This window comes from Lynx canadensis, chromosome E2 (assembly GCF_007474595.2).
Source record: "Lynx canadensis isolate LIC74 chromosome E2, mLynCan4.pri.v2, whole genome shotgun sequence".
Lineage (NCBI taxonomy): Eukaryota > Metazoa > Chordata > Mammalia > Carnivora > Felidae > Lynx > Lynx canadensis.
The window spans coordinates 48,055,504-48,076,043 of record NC_044317.1 but is presented as its reverse complement, the minus strand read 5'-3'; the positions used below and the strand labels follow the sequence as shown (position 1 = coordinate 48,076,043).

The 20,540-nt window shown below is 49.6% G+C and overlaps 1 protein-coding gene across 2 annotated transcripts in view; it reads left to right on the top strand.

Moving 5' to 3' along the window:
* LOC115502795 (cytochrome P450 2B11-like) overlaps window positions 1-19,277 on the top strand; it is a 47,596-nt gene extending 28,319 nt beyond the window's left edge. The window contains exons 1-9 of one of the 2 annotated variants that reach the window (XM_030298533.2): window positions 3,633-3,880; window positions 7,210-7,372; window positions 7,519-7,668; window positions 9,309-9,469; window positions 11,281-11,457; window positions 11,752-11,893; window positions 13,636-13,823; window positions 14,023-14,164; window positions 18,542-19,277. In XM_030298533.2, the coding sequence (XP_030154393.1) occupies window positions 3,710-3,880; window positions 7,210-7,372; window positions 7,519-7,668; window positions 9,309-9,469; window positions 11,281-11,457; window positions 11,752-11,893; window positions 13,636-13,823; window positions 14,023-14,164; window positions 18,542-18,732 (1,485 nt within the window). In that variant the 5' untranslated portion in view covers window positions 3,633-3,709 and the 3' untranslated portion in view covers window positions 18,733-19,277. Of the gene's footprint in view, window positions 1-3,632; window positions 3,881-7,209; window positions 7,373-7,518; window positions 7,669-9,308; window positions 9,470-11,280; window positions 11,458-11,751; window positions 11,894-13,635; window positions 13,824-14,022; window positions 14,165-18,541 lie in introns of those variants that run through there. The other variant, XM_032591362.1, reaches the window with a different exon arrangement.
* The last annotated feature ends 1,263 nt before the right edge of the window (window positions 19,278-20,540 follow it).

The following is a 20,540-nucleotide window of genomic DNA, read 5'->3' as shown; positions in this document are numbered from 1 at the left end:
AGACACAAGTAAATTAAAAGGGAAGGATGGGGGTGGGGGGAAGGCACCGTAGCAATGCTAATCAGAAGAAATCTCAAAAGGACTAATATTAGTATCAGAAGAATCAGATTTCTGAGAAAAGAATCTTACCAGGGACAGAGAAAGCTATTTCGTGATGATAAAAGTCAATTCATCAAGAAGACATGACAGTCCCAAAGGTGTATACACTTGAAAACTGAGCTTTAAAATGCATTCAGCAAAAACAAATAGAACTGCAAGGGGACACAGGCAAATCTCAGTTATACTCAGAGATGGGATTACCCCTCTTTTAATAACTGATAGAACAAAGGGGGTGGAAATTCAGCAAGGATATAGTAGCAGAGAACAGCACTACCAAACACATTACCCGAGTGACATTTATTGCACACTGAACCCTGCAAGGGCAGAACACATTGCTTCCATGTCTTGGCTCTTGTAAATGATGCTGCAATCGGCAATATGTTTGTGTGTGTGTGTGTGTGTGTGCGCGCGCGCGCGCACGCTTGCCCAGGCAGATATCTTTTTGAGTCAATGTTTTCTTTAGATAAATGCCCAGAATTGCAATTGCTGGACCCTATGGTTCATCTATCTATGTATCTATCTATCATCTGTCTACCTATGTATCTATGTATCTATCTATGTGAGGCGGAGGCGGGGGGGGGCGGCGGGGAGAGGCAGAGGGAGAGAGAGAGACCCAAGCAGGCTCCTTGCCCAGAGCGGAGCCCAACACAGGGCTCGATCCCATAACCCTGGGATCATGACCTGAGCCGAAATCAAGAGTTAGATGCTCAACCAACTGAGCCAACCAGGTGCCTGGGTATTTCTATTTGTAATTTTTGGAGGGACCTACCTACTATTTTCCACAGTGGCTGCACCAGCTTACAATCCCACCAACAGTGCACGAGCATTCCCTTTTCTCCACATCCTCGCCAACACCTATGTTTCTTGTCTTTTTAATAACAGCCATTCTAACAGGTGTGAAGTGATGTCTCATTGTGGTTTTGACTGGCATTTCCCTGATGATGAATGATGTTGAACACATTTTCATGTATTTGGCATCCTTATCATTGGCCAAGTGATTGCAACATTGGCCTATTTATATAGTCCAGGATAATCTCCCCATTTGACAATCCTTCATTTAATCCCATCTCCAAAATTTCTTCTACCATTTTAGGTAACACTCACAGGATATGGGGATTAGGACAAGGACATATTTGAGAGGCCACTATTCAGTTTACCCAGACTGCAAAATAATGAATACCTAGTGGAAAGAAGGTAGGCAAAAAAGTGTATACCATATGATTCTATTTAACAGAAAATTTACAAAGTGCAAGCTAATCTCTAGAGACAAACAGCAGATCAGTGGTTGCCTGGGAAGGGGATTAAAAATGGGGGAGGGAGAGGAGTGCCTGGGTGGCTCAGTTGGGTGAGCACTGGACTCTTGATCTTGGCTCAGGTCATGATCTCACAGTTCGTGGGTTTGAGCCCCATGTCGGGCTCTGCACTGTGTCACCACGGAGCCTGCTTGGGCTTCTCTCTCTCTCTGCCCCTCCCCTACTCCTACTCTTTCTCTCTCAAAATAGATAAATAAACATTAAACAAACAACCAAAACCCCCAACTTTTCCACAGCTGGCAGCCCCACTTGTGCCCCCTGCAGACTCTGTCCCCATGTTTCTGTATCTCTGCCTCTCTCTTGCTCTTCTGTTCTCTTGCTGTTTCTTTTGTTCCCTCCCTTCCTCTGCCTCCATCCCTACACTATATTCCTTGTCTATTTCTTGGCTTCTCCCTGTCCTGCCTCTGACTCTCAGCATATCTTTTTTTTTTTTTGTAATCTGGTGTGTATTTTGCACTTACACAACACCTTAATTGGGACCTTGACTTTTCTTCAGAAATACTTAATCTGTGTTTAGATTTCATGAAATTTGTAACTGAAAAACTAGGTTCACATACCCAAGTTGCTCCAAATGTACTTGTAAGTGTTCTAATCACTGAAGTGAGTATCAATACTAACTAAAATTAAGTTTCACATTTTCTGCTAGCCATGTTTCGAGTGCTTAATAGTTGCATGTGGCAAGTGGCTACCATATTGAATGATGCAGTTCTAACCTGCCGTTGTGTCCCTCAGTAAAACTGTCCATCTCTCTCTGCCTCACTCTCCCCATTTATAAAGTGGGGATGACAACCGTACCTACCTTAAAGGGTGAGGAATGAGTGAGTTACTCTGTGTAAAGCACTTTATGGCTCTCCTTCAGTGATACCCGGGGCTCGAATGGGGCCATGGCTCAGTGCCAGATACACAGCACAGCAGGGGCCAGGTCCTGGGTCAGGAAAGTCCATGGTGGCACCTCTCCCACATCAACGAAGTTAGGGCTCCACCCATGAATTCAAGATATCGGGACTATCCGTCCTTTTCTCCTGGATCAGAAGGATATGATTCAACCTCTGAGGCCAGGGTCCTGCAGCCTGCAAAGGGTTTGTCCAACATTGCAAGATAGACGTCGCCTCGTGTCCCCCCGGTCTCTTTTGAGGGAGAGAGTGACAGAATGAGGTGGAAAGCCAGGCTCAGGGCACGACAGGTGGATGTGGCCACATTCATTTACATCCTGGGCAAATCTGGACTGAGCCTGCCGGAGGCCCAGAGGCCCAGCGTGATGATGGAGACACACATGAGCCCAGGGAACATCAATCAAAATGCACCCAGTCCCTGCAATACTGGAGCTGACAGTCTAAAGGCAGAAACAGAGACACCAAGATAGTGAGAGATGGCAAGAGATAGAGTCACATAAGACTGTTCCAGAGGGTCAGAGAAATGTCCTGCACTGTAAAGGCAGAGCCAGAGGCAGGGACAGAAGTGCCAGGCACTGCTCAGAGCAATCAGAGAGCCAGGGGTAGGCGTGGGGGTGGGGAGGGACCTGAACGCTGCACCCGCCAGGCCTCCGTCTCTATCCGTCTCTCTCTCTCTCCGAGTCTCCCCAGTTCTGTGCCTCTCCCCTCCTCCTGTTGTCATCATCACTCTCATCAGTGGCTGTCACTGGGGGGGGGGGGGGAGGGAATACGGGGGTGGAGGTAGACACCGGGCACCTAAAAGTCCCACACAGACAGGGACCGGGAGACGCACAAACAACGCAGGCACACCCAGACTCACGCACGGAGACGTGCACCCAGATGCACACAGCCTTTCCCAAATGAATCCACACAAATACATGTAAGCCCCCACACAGGCAAAAACATATACGCAACCTCATGCAGACGCATACACAGAAACATGCCAGCACGTTCACGTGAATACAAACACCACTCTGCATATAAACTCCTTCCAGCACACGCACAGACACAAGCAGGCGTAGGGAAACGTACGCAAGTGCGAGCACGTCAAGGCGAACGCGCATGCTCACCCATAGCCGCAAAGCAAATACGCCCAATGTGTGCACCAGGCACATGGACTCTTGTGGACTTTGGAATCGCTACCACCTGGTTTCTGGCAACATATACAGGTTTGTGTGAGCCGGAAGAATGGGACGTCCCATACTTGAAAAAGCACATCACTCTTTCAAGTTCACACTCCTGGACATGATGAGAAGGGAGGCGGGGAGTGAATACAGTTACATAACTGGGTGGGGCAGCCAGCTGAGGATAAAAAGCCCAGATCAATCAAGGCTGAAGTTGGGACAGAGACAGCTGGGCCGGGCCATGGAGCTCAGTGTCGTTCTCCTTCTTGCTGTCCTCACGGGACTCCTGCTTCTGCTGGCCAGGGGCCACCCGAAGGCCCATGGCCACCTCCCGCCAGGCCCCCGTCCTCTGGCCTTCTTGGGGAATATTCTGCAGATGGACAGAAGTGGCTTACTCAAATCCTTCCTGAGGGTGAGATGCCGATGCCTGGGCTCTGAGGGTGTCTCCCTGCCCCTGGATCTGGGGATCACTCCCCAGAAGGAGTGAAGGCATCCTTTCAGGCTCCGGGTGGGGTGTATGAAGGTGGCGAGGAAGGTGCATGGAGGTGAAGCATGGTAGCTGGTGGTCAGACGGTCAGAGGCGTCCCTGCCCAGTTGAAGTGTGTGGGCACTGGCCCCGGAGTGGGTGGGTGGGTGGGCACGCGGAGGCGTCTGGGCGCAAGCCGTGGGTATAGAATTTCATACTCTTCTGCCACCGCCTGTGGAGTCTCTGGGCGCCTGCCCAGCCCTGGAAGAGAGAGAAGGGGCAGAGTCACCAACCTTAAGTTTCTCCTTTGCCAAGAAAACAGAGCGGAGGTTGGTCCAGGTGGACGCCAGGAGGAGAAGGATGACGGGAGGAGGCACAAGGTTCTTAATAATAACGGTCACAAATGTGCGGTAATGGCTGACACTGGAGTGTTTACCAGGCTCTGTATCACCGCTTTCCACGCCTGATTTTACATGTGATTATCGATTTATTTATGAATAATGTAATCTACACCGGTGCACCCTCATGGCAACAGAAGAACTGGGTCACCGACATAACTGCCAGCTTACATACCCCGAGGCCACCACACTCCTGAATCTTGGGTTTGTCATCCCTTTGCTTTTAAGAGAGAGAATTTTCCCACAAGTGGGGGGATGGGTATGCACAGGCCCCGAGTACTTTTTACTTCAGTGCCTCCCAAGGGCACCACGTTTTTCTGTAAACTCCTGGGCTTGATTTCTTTGCTCAGATTTACATGGCTAGGATTTATCTATATCGCCGTGGGAATTCATCAGGTCTGGCTTACCACACGCCTGCGGGCGAGGTGAGGTGCTATCCTTATCTCACAGGTATGGACCGTGAGGCTCAGCCTGGGGAAGACACTTGTCCTCAGTCACACAGCTGGGACTTCATGGAGGGAAAGCTGGGGTCTGGCACAGAGGTGTCCTCATCTCCAATGTCCTCCTGGGCCAAAGCTACCTAATGATTTGGGGATCACAAATCCTTTGAGAATTTGGTTAAGCTGTGGGCTCTCTCCCCTCCAAATGTCCACAAAGATTTTTACATAAAATTTTGAGAGTTCCAACCCCCTAAAGTTCTTCCATGGAACTTCCAGGATTCTTTAGGGGTCCATGATCCTCCATTATTATTGCATCTTTGGAGACAGGAAGGGAGAGAATGGACTAAGGGGTGTCACGATGGGACAGATCGGAGAAGGTGGCCCCGCTCCTCCTCCATTCCCTAGTATGCTCCCAGATCTTTCTAGAGTCAGACAGATGTGGATTTTGTGTTCCAGAGTCAACTCTTACTCATTGAGTCTCAGTTTCCTCCTCTGTTAAAATGAGATGGTGGTAAGAATGTGTGTCTCATAACATTAATGAGGACTGGGTGGCATACTGCATAGAGCCTGGTGTATATATAGTAAGTGCTCATTAAATGGCAGCTCTTTTGATCCATTCATTCAACAGTCATTTACAGGACACCTTCTGTGTCCTGGGAATATGCTAGGCATTGATGATGTGGCTTTGGACAAGGCATACAAGTTAAGCAAATAAGGAAATACTAGGTAGACAAGAGCTATGATTAAAAGAAAGCCGGGTGCTATTTTAGAAAGTGGTGGAGCTACTTAGATTGAATAGTGGGGGAGAGGCTCAGTCTCGCTGTGTCTGTGAGCAGACACCCTGCAAGATGCCTGAGGAAAGCACCATAGAGAGGCAGGTGTCAGTGCAAGAACACTGAAGCGAGAGCAAGCTCGGCATGTTTGGGGGACAACATGGAGGCTGGATCTGAGGGAGGGAAGGGGCGAGGGGGAGGACAAGCAGAGGGGTGACGCAGCCACCTCATGCAGGGCGATGTGGATCAGGGTGGAGACCTCAGATCTTACCCTCAGCACAGTGGGGGGCATTGGAGGGTTTGGAGCCGGTTAGGGGTATTAATTAATTTACATTTTCATAGGGAATACTCTGGCTTCAGACTGGGGTGAGGTGGGTGGCCAGCTGATCGTAAGGGGATGGGAATGGCAGTAGGGAGACCATAAGGAGGCTCTGCAGAGATCAGTGAGAGAGATTTTTCAGTAAACTTAACCTTTTCATGATTTTAAGTCAATTTTTAGTGAGGCTTAACATGACCCCTAAAAGTGCACAAGTCGTAAACGTTCAGCTCAATGAATTCTCTCAAGTGGACATACTCATGTAATTGACATATAGGTAAGTAACGACACCCTGTCCCCAGAAGCCACCCTCCAGTCCCCTTCCAGTCACCACCCTCTCACTAACTTGACTTCATAGAAATAGAGTTAGACATATGGACACTTTTGTGTCTGGTCGATTTGGCTCAACACTACGCCTGTGAGTTTCATTCAAGTCTTGGCTATAGCGTGGGTTCTTTTTCATTGCTGCACAGTTATTCCATGGCATGACTATATCGCCATATATTTATTCTCTATCAGTGTTGCTGAGAATTTTATTTGAAAAACTTCAATGGGCGCCTGGGTGGCTCAGTCTGTTAGGCTTCCGACTTCGGCTCAGGTCATGATCTCGCGGTTTGTGGGTTCAAACCCGCATCGGGCTCTGTGCTGACCGCTCAGAGCCTGGAGCCTGCTTTGGATTCTGTGTCTCCTTCTTTCTCTGCTCCTCCCCTCTTCACACTCTGTCTTCTCTCTCTCTCAAAAACAAGTAAACATTAAAAAAGTTTTTAAAAAATCTTCAGCGAATCAGGTTGTTGGTATTTTGGTGAACCCACGTACACATTTTGGTTGGGCGTGCATCTGGGAGTGAAGTTAATGAGTCATTGAATATGCATGTGTTTAGCTTCAGTAAATACCATGGAGCAGTTTTGCAAATGCCTGTGTTGATGTTATGTCACAATCATCCCCGAAGCCATCATTTTCTCTTCATATCTGCCAAGCGGTTTAGGGTAGTTCTCTGGGGAAATTGTCAGGAGAAAGACAGCAGGTTGACGTTGGGTCACAGGAAGGATGACCCTTCAGTTTCAATGCTGGGGAGATCTGGTTTGACTCAAGGGTATAGGCAGAAGTAAGAGATATTTAACCATCTGTACTGCTTAGGGCACCAACCATGCAGACTCTGTCTGGGTCATGGGTTAATCCTTTAGTTGCCGGGTCCTGGGAAGGGGAAGGCACCCTGGGGTGGAGGGTCTTGGGGTACTCAGTAGCTAATTGCCAATCTATACGTGAGTGTTTTTATGGTTTAACAACTGGGATGGCCACATGGGTGCACATTGGCTAACAGTACCTTGGGCGTGGATATGCTTCACAGCTCCGAGAGAAATACGGGGATGTCTTCACGGTGTACCTGGGTCCAAGGCCTGTGGTCATGCTGTGTGGGATAGAGGCCATAAGGGAGGCCCTGGTGGACCAAGCTGAGGCCTTCTCTGGCCGGGGGAGAGTGTCTACTGTAGAACGAATCTTTCAAGGCTATGGTAAGGACCTCAAAGGCACCTGGAGGGGAATGATGGAAGATGGAAATTGGGGAGGGTGAGTCTGGGAAGGGGGGATAAGAGGCGCAGAGGGGCCCAGAGTCCCCTTCCAACCCTCTTGGGAATCCATGCCTTCCCTCCACCTGCAGGTGTGATCTTTGCCAATGGGGAACGCTGGAAGCTCCTTCGGCGATTCTCTCTGGCCACCATGAAGAACTTCGGGATGGGGAAGCGGAGTATAGAGGAGCGGATTCAGGAGGAGTGTCAGTGTGTGGTAGAGGAACTGCGGAAAACCCAGGGTGAGTCCCCGGAGAATGGGTATGCAGGGTGCGTGGCAACAGAAAGACTGAGGTGTACCTGTGGGCAGAGAAAGAGAGGCAGAGATAGAGAACGACCCTGAGAGACCATCCAGCAGAGGGACAGACAGAGATGGGTAGGAATGGAACACAGGGAGCCAGAAGAGATATGGGGTGTATAGTGTCGAGAGTAACTCAAGGACATAAACTTGGTTATGTATTAGCACGCTATTTACTTGGGTTCAGGGAAACCAACCCATGGATGACTTGTATCTGCAAGGGCAAAAATAAGACTTACATAAAAGCAGGCAAAGAGAGAAAGGGGAAAACGATAGACACTTTGAAAATGCCAAAGTGGGTTTTCATTCTTCTTGGTGAACTATTGACAAGCTGTCAGTGAGGAAGGAGGGCAGCTGGGGCGTCCTGCCCTCAGGCAGCTGAGATGGGCTAGCAAAGAAGCACTTCTGAGGGGGGCCTGGGTGGCTCAGCCGGTAAGCGTCTGACTCTTGATTTCGGCTCAGGTCATGATCTTACGGTTTGTGAGTTCAAGCCCTGCGTCCGTCTCTGCGCTGACAGCACAGATTCTCTCTCTTTCCCCCTCTCTCTTTGCCTCTCCCCCACTCATTCTCTCTCTTTCTCTCTCAAAATAAATAAATAGACTTAAAAAAAGAGAGAGAAGCACTTCTACTTACTTTTGGATTCTCCATATAAGGGTGTTTATGAGACATAAAGATGACAGGGTCCTTCCATAAGAGATTTCGAGAGGTAAATGTACAGGCTGGGAGGGAGAGGCAGAGGCAGAGACATAGGGAGCAATAGAGGACTAGGGGCAGCAGACCATGAAGACAGACTCAGATGGAAAAAGAGCGACTCAGATGGAGAGAGATAGGGAAGGGAAAAGAGACACAGATGGAGAGATGAAGACAATGAGAGAGACTGGAAGAGATGGGAGAAGCAAAAAGAAACCAAGGCAGAGAGAAACCAAGGTAGAGAAAATGAGACTGACAGACAAGCTCAGGAAAGGGTATGCAGGGGAGCAAGAGAAGACGGACAGGTGAGACCCGCAGACAGAGGCTGATGCCATGACACTTCCGGGTGGGTGCACAGTCCCTGCTCCCCTCCCATCCAGGGAGGTCAGGATGTATACAGACATCAACCGTCAAGTGCAGAACGATTCCCTGGAGACCAAAGAGCCCTGGAGGTGGAGAGAAGAGATGAAGGGAGGGGATGACAGACAAGGGACAGGGAGAGCAGAGCTTTTAAACTTGCACATGTGATTGACTGAACACCTGCCCTGCACCCATCTGCCCCTGGGACTTAACTACCTGCCCCCAGGGTCAGAGCTGAGGCCTGAGAGGGACCCACCACACAGCCTCCATAGCCTGACTACCCTGGAGACAATAACAGAACGGCACTTTCCCCCCAGGGTTGTGGTGGGAATTTAGTAAAATAATACATGAAGTGCTTAGAACAGGACCTGGCTGGCCCATCATCTGGGCTGGTGAATGTTAGCAGTTCCTGTTCCTGCTTCTTTGTCATCACTGAGCGAGGGAGGGCAGTCACATGGAGATGGGGCAGTGGTCAAGTACTCCCAAGGCCTTTGTTTGAGTCCGTGTCCCATGACCTGTGCCTCCTCCTCCTAGGAGCCTTCCAGAACCCCACCTTCCTTTTCCACTCCATGACTGCCAACATCATCTGCTCCATTGTCTTTGGAACACGCTTTAGCTACAAAGATCCCAAGTTCCTGCGGTTGCTGGACTTGTTCTACCAGATCTTCACGCTCCTCAGCTCCTTCTCCAGCCAGGTCAGGGAGCTGGTGTGGGAGGCTGGTGTGTGAGGTGGATGTCTAGGGCACAGGGAAAGGGGTGATCTGCTTTGGTGTCCCAGAAATGCAGCTTTGGGCTGGAAGGGGGGCACAGACAGCAGGGAGGGACAGGGACACTGAGCAGTAGAGGGCGGGAGGGACGGGAGACAGAGATGGAGAGTCAGAGAGTCAGCAAGAGAGACCAAGACATGAGGGTTTGGAAGAGGAGAGAGAAGGACAGGGTGAAAGTGATGACGAAGAGCAGAGATCAGAGACTCTGAGAGGCAGAGTGGCGGAGACAGAGGGAGAGAATAGGACTCAGACTGTCAGGCTCTCTATTCTTCTGTTCCTGATTCCTGCACATCTTCACCTCTGTCTTTGGCAAATCTCCTCAATTGAAGAAATTCAAGGATACGTGAAAATAAGGGACCACATTTCTTCATTTTCCCCATTTCCCCGCCCACTTTTGGTCTTTTTAAAAATATCTCCCAGATTATAAAGTAATATGCTCCTCTTTTAAAACAAAATAGCGTGGTTTCTCTTTCTCAATGAATCTGGAAATACCACGATTATACATTAAGTTTAAAAAATTAAACTGCAGAACAGTATGCCTCATTATGGTTCATACCCAGGAGTGTATGTCAGATTTGTGTGTAGGACTGTTCCAAATGGTTAGTCACAAACTCCCATGACCTCCTGCTAGACAGTCTGATCCAAAAAGCTGGGATGGGGCCCAGAGTGAATATTTGCAACAGGTGCAGCAGGTGATTTCACTTTTCTCCTCCCACAGAGAACCACAGAGAGAGAAAAATCTAGAACGAGATTGACTAGAGAGTTATCAATGGTTATCGCTAAAAATTAAGAAAGATTGGGGTGCCTGGGTGGCTCCATTCGTTAAGTGTCCAACTTTGGCTCAGGTCATGATCTTGCAGTTCAAGTGTTTGAGCCCCGTATCGGGCTCTGTGCTGACAGCTCGGAGTCTGGAGCCTGCTTTGGATTCTGTGTCTCCCTCTCTCTGCTCCTCCCTCTCTCTGCTCCTTTTGGATTCTGTGTCTCCCTCTCTCTGCTCTCTCTCCTCCTCCCTCTCTCATGCTCTCTCTCTCTGTGTCTCTCAGAAATAAAGAAACTTAAAAAATTTTTTTTAATTAACAAAGAATTTTACATTGCACTCTCTGTTTCCACCTTTTTTTTTTTGCAATTATTTGCAACAGTTAGCTATTACATTAATCCTAGACAATCCAGTAGAAATATGTTCCAAAATAAATAGTCTTAAGCAGGCAGTAGGCTCATCTTGTGTATGCATCATGTTATCAATGTTTGGTGCAGCAAAGGAGATGTGAGGGGTGGAAAGAGTCAGAGAGGTCCGAGCCAAACAGATCCACTGGGCGAAGTAGGCAATAGAAGCACAGAGAGCCAACCCCCTGGCTGACTCAGTCAGTAGACCAGGCAACTCCTGATCTCAGGGTCGTGAGTTCGAGCTCCACACTGGGTGTAGAGATGATTTAAAAGAAAAAAGTAGCTGCAGAGAGACAAGTGAGAAGAGACACACATGGGTAAGGAGAAGCGCCAAGGAGAGAGGTGTGGCAGCAACCAAAACAGGACAGGAGGATGAAGGAGGAAGAGACAGAAGGAGAAAAATGGGAGAACAACAGATCAAAGGAGACTTAGAATCAGTGAGTGAGAGGCAGAGACAGAAACAGAGAGGCAGAGCAAGATGAGATTCTGCCCTACCCAGGCCCCAGGAGCGTCCCCCTCCCTGTGACTCACTGGCTCCACCTTGGGAGGACCTCTCAGCCCCTTCTCTGCTGCAGATGTTCGAGCTTTTCTACAACTTCTTGAAGTACTTTCCGGGTACACACAAGCAAATCTACAAAAACGCGCAGGAAATCATAGCCTTCATTGAGGACGCTGTGGAGAAGCACCGTGAAACCCTGGACCCCAGCACCCCCCGGGACTTCATCGATGCCTACCTGATCCGCATGGACAAAGTGGGGGTTGGGGGAGGGGAACAGGAGGGGGCAGGGAGGGAGGAAAAGATGGCAGCGAAGAGAAGAAGGGTGGGGAAAGGGGGAAGGGAGTGGGGAAGAGGGGAGGGAGATTGGGAAAGGGAGGAGAGACTCAGGAACCAACTGAGGGGAAGAGGAAAAAAGGGGAAAGTTGGGAGGAGAGAGGGAGAGAGAGACAGGTGGTGTGAGACCCAGCAGCAGGGGAGGGCGCCCCCAGGCAACAGCGTGCAGCAAAGCTCCCGCTCCCCTGACACGCCCCCTACCGCTCGGATTCAGGAGAAGTCCGACCCCAACAGCGAATTCCACCATCGGAACCTCATCTGCACGGTGCTCTCCCTCTTCTTCGCCGGCACGGAGACCACCAGCAGCACGCTCCGCTATGGTTTCCAGCTCATGCTCAAGTACCCTCACGTCACAGGTGGGTGGGCGGGGACAACCGATCGAGGCAGGGGGCGGGGGCTTCTCACCCCTTTGGGAGCTGCAAAAGTGCAGCTGGGATACTTCCTGAATGAGGGAGGAAGTGTTCACCTCCTGTATATACCAGGAGCGCTGCAGGTTTTGAATGAGCCCCTAACTAAGGCAGCCCCGCCTGTGGATGGATGAACAATCCGTCGGTGTTTTCTCCCACTGTGTCCTCCCATCATGTAAAGACAGACTCCTCTCTCTGCCCACCCATCCATCCATGTGTCTATCCTTTTATTCGTTACCTGTATTTATTACCTGTATACTCAGATTCTTTCACCTGTGATTGATTCAAGGACCTAGGCTTCCATTATTTATTTGGATTAATTGATTCAATTGTTGATCTTTTGAAACAGGGATTAATGAATGAAGTACTTGTCATTGATTCATTGGCTCGTTTGTCCATGCATGCATCCATCGCCCTATGAACTAGATTTCATTCCTTAATTCTTCCATCGGTCTTTCAATCCACCCTTCATCCATTTATTATGCATTTAATTCAGTTGATTCATCACTGATTATTTATCTGTCATTCAGTCCCTCCATCTATTTGTTCCTTTTTTATACCTATTTTATTTTATCTATTTTTATACCTATTTCATCACTTTTTGATACCTGTTATTTCACTAATTTATTTATTTATTTATTGCTCTATAGATCTAGCCATCCATTTATGCAATTGATTTACTGGTTAATCAGGTTCACTTATTTGTCTGTGGGCCATTTACTAATTAATGACCCAATAATTCATATATTGATTGATAAACAAATACATACATCCATTCACTAATGTTCTTCCATTCATCACTCTTTCCATTCATAAGTCGACTGGCTTATGTATTCATTTATCCAGGTGTTTGTGGGTTAATCTATTGATCTATTTCATGGTTATATTCCTGAGTACCTAGCACAGTGTCTCATCTATACTACACACACAATAAATATTAGGTCATTTTCTACTCTTTTTGTTTTTAAAAAAATTTAATGTTTATTTATTTTTGAGAGAGGGAGAGAGGGAGAGGGTGAATGGGGGAGGAGCTGAGACCGAGGGGACAGAAAATCCAAAGGAGGTTCTGTAATGACTGATGTGGGGCTCAAAGTCATGAACCTTGAGATCAGGACCTGAGCCGAGGTCAGACATTTAACCGCTTAATTGACTGAGCCACCCAGGCTCCTCTCCAGTCTTTTAAGAGGGAGAATTTTGACAGGTTTATAGCCTTGAGTTCTTATATGCAATTCTGTGCAAAATTGTGGTGTGTGCATGTGTGCATGCACACACGCACGTGAGTGTGTGTGTGTGTGTGTGTGTTTACATGTGCCTGTGGAAAGAGGATTCATAAGATTCAATAGATTTGAAAGGGTGAGAATTCTTGCTTCCCACTGCCCCCCCCACCTCCCCCTCTTCCAGGCTTGTGGCTCTGAGGGGTGTCGATGACCTAACCCTTTATTACAGGTTGTTCCTGGCTCATTAGCCCACACAAAGCAGTGTCCCTGCTGAAATGTCTCTTTAAAATGAGGTTCCCTCAAACTGAGGGTTGATGGGGGGTGGGAGGGTAGGGAGGGTGGGTGATGGTTACTGAGGAGGGCACCTTTTGGGATGAGCACTGGGTGTTGTATGGAAACCAATTTGACAATAAATTTCATATATTGGAAAAAATAAAATAAAATGAGGTTCCCTGGTCCCACTCTTCTGTTCAGAGAGAGTCCACAAGGAGATTGACCAGGTGATTGGCCCACACCGCCTTCCATCCCTTGATGACCGAGCCAAAATGCCATACACTGATGCAGTCATCCATGAGATTCAGAGATTCAGTGACCTCTTCCCTATTGGCGCGCCGCACATGGTCACCAAAGACACTCACTTCAGAGGGTACTTCATGCCCAAGGTGAGGCCAGCTGGGCTCCCACATTTTTCCCGTGTGGGCATCCTGGGTTCTCTTAATCTCTGCACTTGACCTGTTTTTGGTTTTATCACTAGGGCCCTCTTGGTTTTTTGTTTGTCTGTTTGTTTGGTTTTGTTTTGTTTTTAAGGGTGGGCTGAGGAAAGGAATGGCAGTATCTGTTGACCTTGTGACTCTCCCTCAGGGCACTGAAGTACATCCCCTCCTGCACTCTGCTCTCAATGACCCACATTACTTTGAAAAACCAGATGCCTTCAACCCTGACCACTTTCTGGATGCCAATGGGGCACTGAAGAAGAATGACGCTTTTATCCCCTTCTCCATGGGTAAGCCAGGCCTCCACTCTCTTTCCCAGACACCAGAGTGAAAGGCCACTCTCTCTTTGAGACAGTCCAGGAGAGATCTTGGTTCATTGAGCAGCTACTATATGCCAGTTGCTTTACCTTTAACCCACTTCATCTTCCCTGCAGCCCTAGACAGGGCTTAAGAAGACCACATCCCAAAGCCTCATCTCGGTAAGCTGGACCTTGGGAAAGTATTTTAACCTCTCTACGCCTTGGTATAGAGGTACACGTTGGTATAAAATAGCTGGTGAGCACTACTCTGAGCTTGTTGCTCTATTGGGGGCTGAAGATGACGCACTGGGCAAGTCACATAGAGACACAGTCCCTGCCCTGGGAAATTTACAGCCCAGCAGGGGAGATGGGCATTTATCATTTGACCACAAAATAGTACCTAATTAAACTTAATTAATGCTTGCAATGTGCTTAGAACTGCTTGGCACAAAGTCGGTGCTCATGGATGTGATGATGATTATTATCATTAATCATAACTGTGATAAATGCTCTGAAAGGGACTTTGGGAACACAAAGAGGAAATACTGACTACTCTTGGTGGTTCGGTGAGGAAAAGCTTTCCTCGAAGCACTGGCTTCTAAGCTAAGACCTCAGGGGTGAGTATCAATCAGCCACTAGGAAGAGTGTTCCAGGCAGAGGGAACAGCAAGTCAAAGCCTGAAGGTGGAGACAGGATGGCGTGTTTGAGAAAGGAGACAAACCCAGGGAGCCTGGAGTGTGGATTCTAAAAGGGGAGAAGGGTGAAGATCTCAGCTGGAGGGCCTTGGAAGCTGGGGGGAGTTTGGGTTTATCTTGCTGGTACTGGGAGCCAGGAGTGGGTCTTGACATGCTCTGACCTGTCTCTTTCCCCGTTCTCCATTATGTGGCCCCGTCTTGAGAAAACCCCAATGGCCAGAATCCTCATCCTTTGGGAGAAAGGAGGACCCCCGAACCAAGGCCCTAGTCTTGAGTTCCATCAGTGACCCCAGTGACCCAGATCCCCTGGCTGTGCCCAGTGCTATGGCTTCCCTCATTTCATCTTAAGTGAGAGTTGGGGGACTTGTGGGATGGTGGGGTGGGGCCCATGATCCCATGCACTAGTCCTGTTCTAAGGTGAGAGAGAGAGGCAGAGATGTAGAGAGGGAAGGAGAGAGAGAGAGACAAAGAAAGAATGAGTGAGAAAAATGGAGAGAAGGACAAAGACAGACACAGAGAGAGATAGTGACAGGGGACAAGTGACAGAGACTGAGTGCACAATGAGACAATACAGTGAGGAAGGGAAAACAAGAGAGAATAGGAGACAGAGAGAGAGGGGGAGGGAGAGAGTTTCAGATGGAGTCAGATCCAAATGGACAGAGACAGGGAGCTTAAGATTGAAGAAAGTGGGCAAAAGAGGAAGGAGACAGAGGAGCAATGTCTGATGGGAGGTCAATCAGAGCCAAAGACTGATGCAAGATTGCCATGAGTGGAAAGAACGACAAACCAAGCCAAAAAGATGTTAGAGCCAACGGGATAGTGAAGGGTGTCCCAGTGGACAGTCCCAGGGATTGGGATTGGAAGAGAGGATGGGAGGGAGACAGTAGGAGTCAGGCTGTTCTGGAAAGAACTGGGTCACAGAACCAGTCACAGGAGAACTAGTCTAGAGCCCTGCTCTGAGTATCTCTAAGTCCCTGTTACCTAACTTCTGATGTGCCAAAAAGATACAGACATTTCCCCCAGAGATGTCCACATAGGCATAATGTCTGACACCTTGACCGGTCTAGGAAATATCTGAATGGCCTTGCCATGGTGGCCAGCTTGCAGATCAAGAGCCATTGAGGTGGGGTGCCTGGGTGGCTCAGTCAGTTAGGTGTGGGGCTTTAGCTTAGGTCGTGATTCATCCTTTGTGAGTTCGAGCCCTGTGTCAGGCTCTGTGCTCAGAGCCGAGAGCCTGCTTCAGATTCTGTCTCCCTCTCTCTCTGCCTCACCCCTCTGCTCCCACTCTGTGTATTTGAGAGAGCTCTCTCAAAAATAAGTAAACAGGGGTTCCTGGGTGGCTCATTTGGTTGAGCATCTGACTTCGGCTCGGGTCACGATCTCACTGTCCATGAGTTCGAGCCCCGCGTCGGGCTCTGTGCTGACTGCTCAGAGCCCAGAGCCTGTTTCAAATTCTGTGTCTCCCTCTCTCTGACCCTCCCCCGTTCATGCTCTGTCTCTCTCTGTCTCAAAAATAAATAAATGTTGAAAAAATAAATAAATAAAAATAAGTAAACATTAAAAAAGAAAGAGCCACTGAGGTAAAGGAGGCTTTCGGTGCCTCTTCCTGGGGTTCCTACTCCCTTTGTGTTATTTCTCTTCAAGCCCATGCTTCATAACCTACTGGAGGCTCTCACACCTCTGGGAATCCAAGGAAGCAGACCCATTCACAATTCTTTTTATTTATTTATTTATTTTAATAGCACGTGAGCATGGGCTCCTGAGCAGGGTAGGGGCCGAGAGAGAGGGAGAGAGAAAATCCAAAGCAGGCTCCGTACTATTCCCGCAGAGATCAAGACCTGGGAGCCAAAATCAAGAATCAGACACTTAACCAACTGAGCCACCCAGGTGCCCCGCCCCACTCACAATTTTAAGTGTAGTTTGGTTTTTTCCCCAAACTTTTGAAGCCCATGGCTCTCGGACTGAGATAAAATGACAACCCAGATACAGAAAAACACACACAGTGCCAGATACACCTTCATGCTCCCAACCGCACACACTGCCTCCATGTGCTCCCTGGCCCCCAATCCTCCTCACACTCTCCCCCCTCATACACTTCCCACACAACTCCCCTCCACACCCCTCTCCATACTCTCCCCACATATTCCCCACACAACTCCCCTCTACATTCCCCACACACACTCCTCCCACACACCCCCACACATACCTCCTACCCCTCCCTTTCCTCATTACCCACTCCCCCCAACACACTGCCCACCCCCACCCTTCCCCACACCCCCACTCCCCCACACTCCCCACACAATTGCCCTCCACACTCCCCACACAACTCCTCTTCACACTACCTCTCATACCCCCACATACACTCCCCATACAACTCCCCTCTGCATTCCCACCACACGCTCCTCCCACAGACCCCCACACACAGCTCCCACCCCTCCCTTTCCTCCTTACACATTCCCCCCAACACACTCCCCACCCCAACCCTCCTCACACCTCTGCCCTCCCCCACTCCCCACACAATTGCCCTCCACATTCCCCACACAACTCTTCACACTGCCCCCCCGTACTCCCCCCACACTCTCCCCTCCATATTCCCCTCCCATTCCCCCCTACCCACTCCGGGCCAACACACTCTCTGCCCCACCCCTCCCCACACCCCTGCCCAGCTCTCACCCCACACACTCCCCACACAACTCCCCTCCACACTCCCCTCCATACTCTCCCCACATATTCCCCACACAACTCGCCTCTACATTCCCTCCACACACTCCTCCCACACACACCTCCTGCCCCTCCTTTTCCTCCTTACCCACTCCCCCCAACACATTCTCCACCCCCACCCCTCCCCACACCCTCACCCCCCCACACTCCCCACACTCCCCACACATACTCCCCACACACACCTGTTCCCAGCTCACCCCTACCTCCAAACACTCTCCACACATTCCCCTCCACATTCTCCCCACACACGCTCCACACACTCCCCCTGACTCCCCCTACACACACCCCACACCCCTCCCACACAAACTGCCCACCACATATACATTCCCTACCAGACACACATACCCCCCCCTACCAGATACACACCCTACCACAAGCATACACTCCCCACCCCCCCCACCCACTCCCACACACACTCCTCACTGCACACACCCAGAAACATACACAAACAATATCTACACCTATAGTATCCTTAGTACAGGCCAGGTCCTTGTCTGAGAATTTTTACAAATGTTAATTTCTTTACCTTCATAATAGTCCTTTGAAATAAGTACCATCCTCCTCATATTAGAGATGAAGGACATTAAAAATGTTGTCAGAAATGTGCACACACCTGCACATGTGGAGGCAGACACACACACACACACACACACACACACACATCTAACCTGAAGTGGGTGTTTATTCTCCAAGTGGCCACTGAAGCCTCTGGAAATCTCACAGAAGCTACAAACTCTCCTGGAAAAACGTGCAAGGCACCTCCACCCAAACGTTAGCCCCTGGTTTCAGAGGGCTTGGGACCCCCCTAAAACACCACCCTGGATTGCAGGTTGAAGGCCAGTCCCATACAAATCTGTTGTTGATGGACACAGAAGTCTGGGCTTTGGGATGTGACCGGGCAAGGGATGTGCATCGGCTCTGTGCCCACATTGGTGACCTTCTGTGTTCACAGGGAAGCGCATTTGTCTTGGTGAAGGCATCGCCCACATGGAATTATTCCTCTTCTTCACCACCATCCTCCAGAACTTCTCTGTGGCCAGCCCTGTGGCCCCCGAGGACATCGACCTCACACCCCAGGAGAGTGGCATAGGAAGAGTGCCCCCAGTATACCAGATCAGCTTTCGGTCCCACAGAGGGGACTGAGAGAAGGGCCTCAAAGGATCCCAGGATCAGGAAGTATTCCCACCTCTGCAGAAGCCAGTTCCTTGACTGGCCCTGGGTCTTCCTGCTGCTGAGACACCCACCACAAGCCAGTGTCTCCCCCCTCCTCGGTTGCTGCCTCTGTGGGAGAGTCCTTTCTGCAGCCTCATCTCAGACCATCACTCTGCAGCTCTTGCATAGACTCATGGAAGTGTTTTCCTTTCCTTTGTTAACAGAGTTCCCAGTGTGGTGTATATATAGAAGCTGGGGGCTAAGACGGGAGACTTGACTCAGATGCTCTTTGCATTTGTGCCTCCCAGGCCACGGCTTCCCCCAGGGGCTTCTCCCTTCCTCAGAACAACCACAGTCTCCATTTAGCAACTGTTTGCGCTCCATGATCTGTGCATACGTGACCTCCCTGGAATCCTCTAGCAGTCACTCCCCATTCCCCCTTCCCTTCAGCTCCTGACAACCACCAATCTGCTTTTGGTCTTTATGTATTTGCCTATTCCGTGTGATTCATGCAAATGGAACCATACAATACGTGCTCTTTTGTGTCCGGCTTCTTTCACTTGGCATAATATTTTGGGGTTCATCCACATTGTAGACCATTGCTTGTACACTGCCATCCCCATTCTTACTGAATTTCCCTACTTCCGTCCCTCTATGCAAGGGCCTCCTCGGTCCCTTCAGCTGCACGGTTCTCCCCTGGTGCCTTGGATTCCCTGGTATTCCCCTTCAAATCCCCTGAGACTGAAACAAGCATCCAAATCCTGACATCCCTTGGGAAGATGGTGATCCATGCCATCTTACGTGAGACCCACTTATTGTCAGGTCACTAGGGATCCTTCTAGAAGATGAGAACTTCTTCACCTCAAAACCAGGCCCAAGAAGGCAAATATTTGCTAAGGAATGAATGAATGAATGAATGGTTAAATCAGGCAGCCTCAAACCCACCCAACATGGAGCTAGGCTTCCCCCATCAGACCTTATCTTTTTCTTCATTTCTCATTCTCTTCTGAGGCCCGTAGCAAATCCTTCTTTCCAGCGATCTCAGGATGCCTCAGTTTGGTCTTCTAGCGATTTCCAATCCCTCATGATGCAATGCCACCCTCTAAGAAAATCAGCCAAGAGCCACCCTTGCAGTAGACCATCCTACACCAGGCTCTGCCAGCTGGCACCACCGCCCTTCCCTCAAGAAGGTACTCCAGGTTCAAGGGCATTGCCTGCTAAGATACGTCCGGCCAGCCAGGGGCCAATGGGAAGTCAGTTTGGGGATCCAACAGAGAGGCTAAACTTCCTGGCCTCTGCAGCACCTGCCATCTTTGGGTTCCCTGATGCCACTGGGGAGTTACCAAGAGCTGTGCTAAAGTAGATTTTTGGCACATCCACCCCGACAATCACAGAAAAGAGAAGGTGACACACAACAGAGCAGCCTACCTTTTAAGAGGGATAGCAGGATGGAAGGAAGACATAAGTGGGACCATGGCAGTCACAGCCCCTTGCTGCTCTGGGGTCACCTGGCTTCTTGGCGTCAACTCCCTCCTGGACTGTGGCCTCTGCCCTTCCTGGGGAACTTTTTGCGAATAAACCCCAAGGGCTTTCTCAAGTCCTTCCAGGCGGTGAGATGGGATGGGGAAAGCGGGTGGAATGCAGGAGGTCGGTGAACAGGAGACAGCTCACAGGCAGGAAGGCACTTGAGGGTCAAACTGTGGGGGTACTTTGCAGGCCAGCTTGGGGACTGACTTCTCCCAGCTGGGATCGGGCCCATGAGAGAAGCTTCTGGAATTCTTATAAGAAGAAATGCAGGG